At 44.8% G+C, this 1,485-nt stretch overlaps 1 protein-coding gene across 1 annotated transcript in view; it reads right to left on the bottom strand.

The window, feature by feature from the left end:
• Positions 1 to 185: 185 nt before the first annotated feature.
• LOC308279956 (protein NLRC3-like) overlaps positions 186 to 1,485 on the bottom strand; it is a gene marked incomplete at both ends in the record, with an annotated part of 21,169 nt that continues 19,869 nt past the window's right edge. Inside the window, one exon of the mRNA XM_080720180.1 lies at positions 186 to 745. Within this exon, the coding sequence (XP_080576306.1) occupies positions 186 to 745 (560 nt within the window). The remainder of the gene's footprint in view (positions 746 to 1,485) is intronic.

Below are 1,485 nucleotides of genomic sequence, written 5' to 3'. Positions count from 1 at the left end.
GGAACTTTAAACCATAAGCCGGAGAGTAGCTGATCTACAAACTCAAAACGTGTCACACTGTGTAGTAGAGCCAGTGCAGCAGCACGTGTGTGTGTGTGTGTGTGTGTGTGTGTGTGTGTGTGTGTGCGCGTGCGTGCGTGCGTGTGCGCAGCAGAGTGTCCAGGTCACATGATCTTACTGAACCTCTAGATCTGACACAGAGACACTGAGGAACCATACCACCCACACCTGAACCCAGCACAGAGAGGTCCAGTGAACGTGCACTGAAAGGTATGCATGTGTTTCAGTGTGTCAGAGGACACTCTGTAGAAGGACAGAGTGCCAGCGGGACAGTCGACGTACACCGCTACTCTGTTGGAGCGACGGAGACGGAGGACAGAGTCAGAGGGACGGACAGAGAGTTCAGTCTCCTCCCCATTGTGACTGACAGAGTAACTGTTGTTATCATCATTACAGTCCAGACTCCAGGACAATGCATTGGATCCTAACCTACAGTCATTACCCTGTCCTTTCCTGTTGATCCCTCTGTGTGTCACTGCTATATAAACCCGTCCACTCCACTCTACCTCCCAGTAACTGTGTCCAGTCAGACTCTCTCTACACAGAACCTGGTGCTTGGAGGTAAATCTGTCCTGATGGTCTGGACGTCCCTGGTTCTTCTCCACCAGTGTCGCCTTCCTGTTGTTGTCAGACAGAGCGAGGTTGTTGTGTGCTGTGTTTGGATCCAGTGTGAGTTCACACACATCTGATGAGACAACAACAACACAACACAACACCAGATTACAATCTAACTTCATAAATAATATACAAATATAATATGATGTATTGTAAGGTTGTTGTCAGGTGGAAACCTTGTATGTCCATTTTATTATTATTATTTTTAAAACTGTTTAAAATAGTGAAAATAGCCGATCTACAAGCTCACAACGCCTCGCGATGCGAGGCGTTGTGAGCTTGTAGATCAGCTATTTTCACTATTTTTTGAAAAATGTTTAGATTTTTGGGGAGCGAAAGCACATAGACTCATAATGCGCTTGGAGATTTGTTATTTCCAAGAACATCAGTGGGGAAAAAAGATGCTTTTGGGGGCTCACTGCGTTTGTAGATCTGTGATTTCCAGTAAAATTTGTTAAAAAATGAGAAAAGAAAAGGGGGAGGAGAGGAGATAGGCAGAAAAAACACACACAAAACGCGCACACACACGCACGCGCGCACGCGCGCACGCACACACACACACACACACACACACACACACATACACACACACACACACACACACACACACACACACTGCGTCAAACACACTTACGCATTGTGAGCTTGTAGATCGGCTATTTTCTATAATTTTGTGCAAGATACTTTTAATTTATGAAAAGGAGACAAGGTTTCTGCAGACAGTAACAATATTTAGATCTTTAATATTACAGTAGATCTATAAGCTCACAACGCAGTAAGGTGTGACGTATAGCTTGTATATCTGCTATT

Source organism: Nannobrachium achirus (genome assembly GCF_963921795.1).
Source record: "Nannobrachium achirus genome assembly, chromosome: 24".
NCBI lineage: Eukaryota > Metazoa > Chordata > Actinopteri > Myctophiformes > Myctophidae > Nannobrachium > Nannobrachium achirus.
This window is presented reverse-complemented; position numbering and strand designations above follow the sequence as displayed.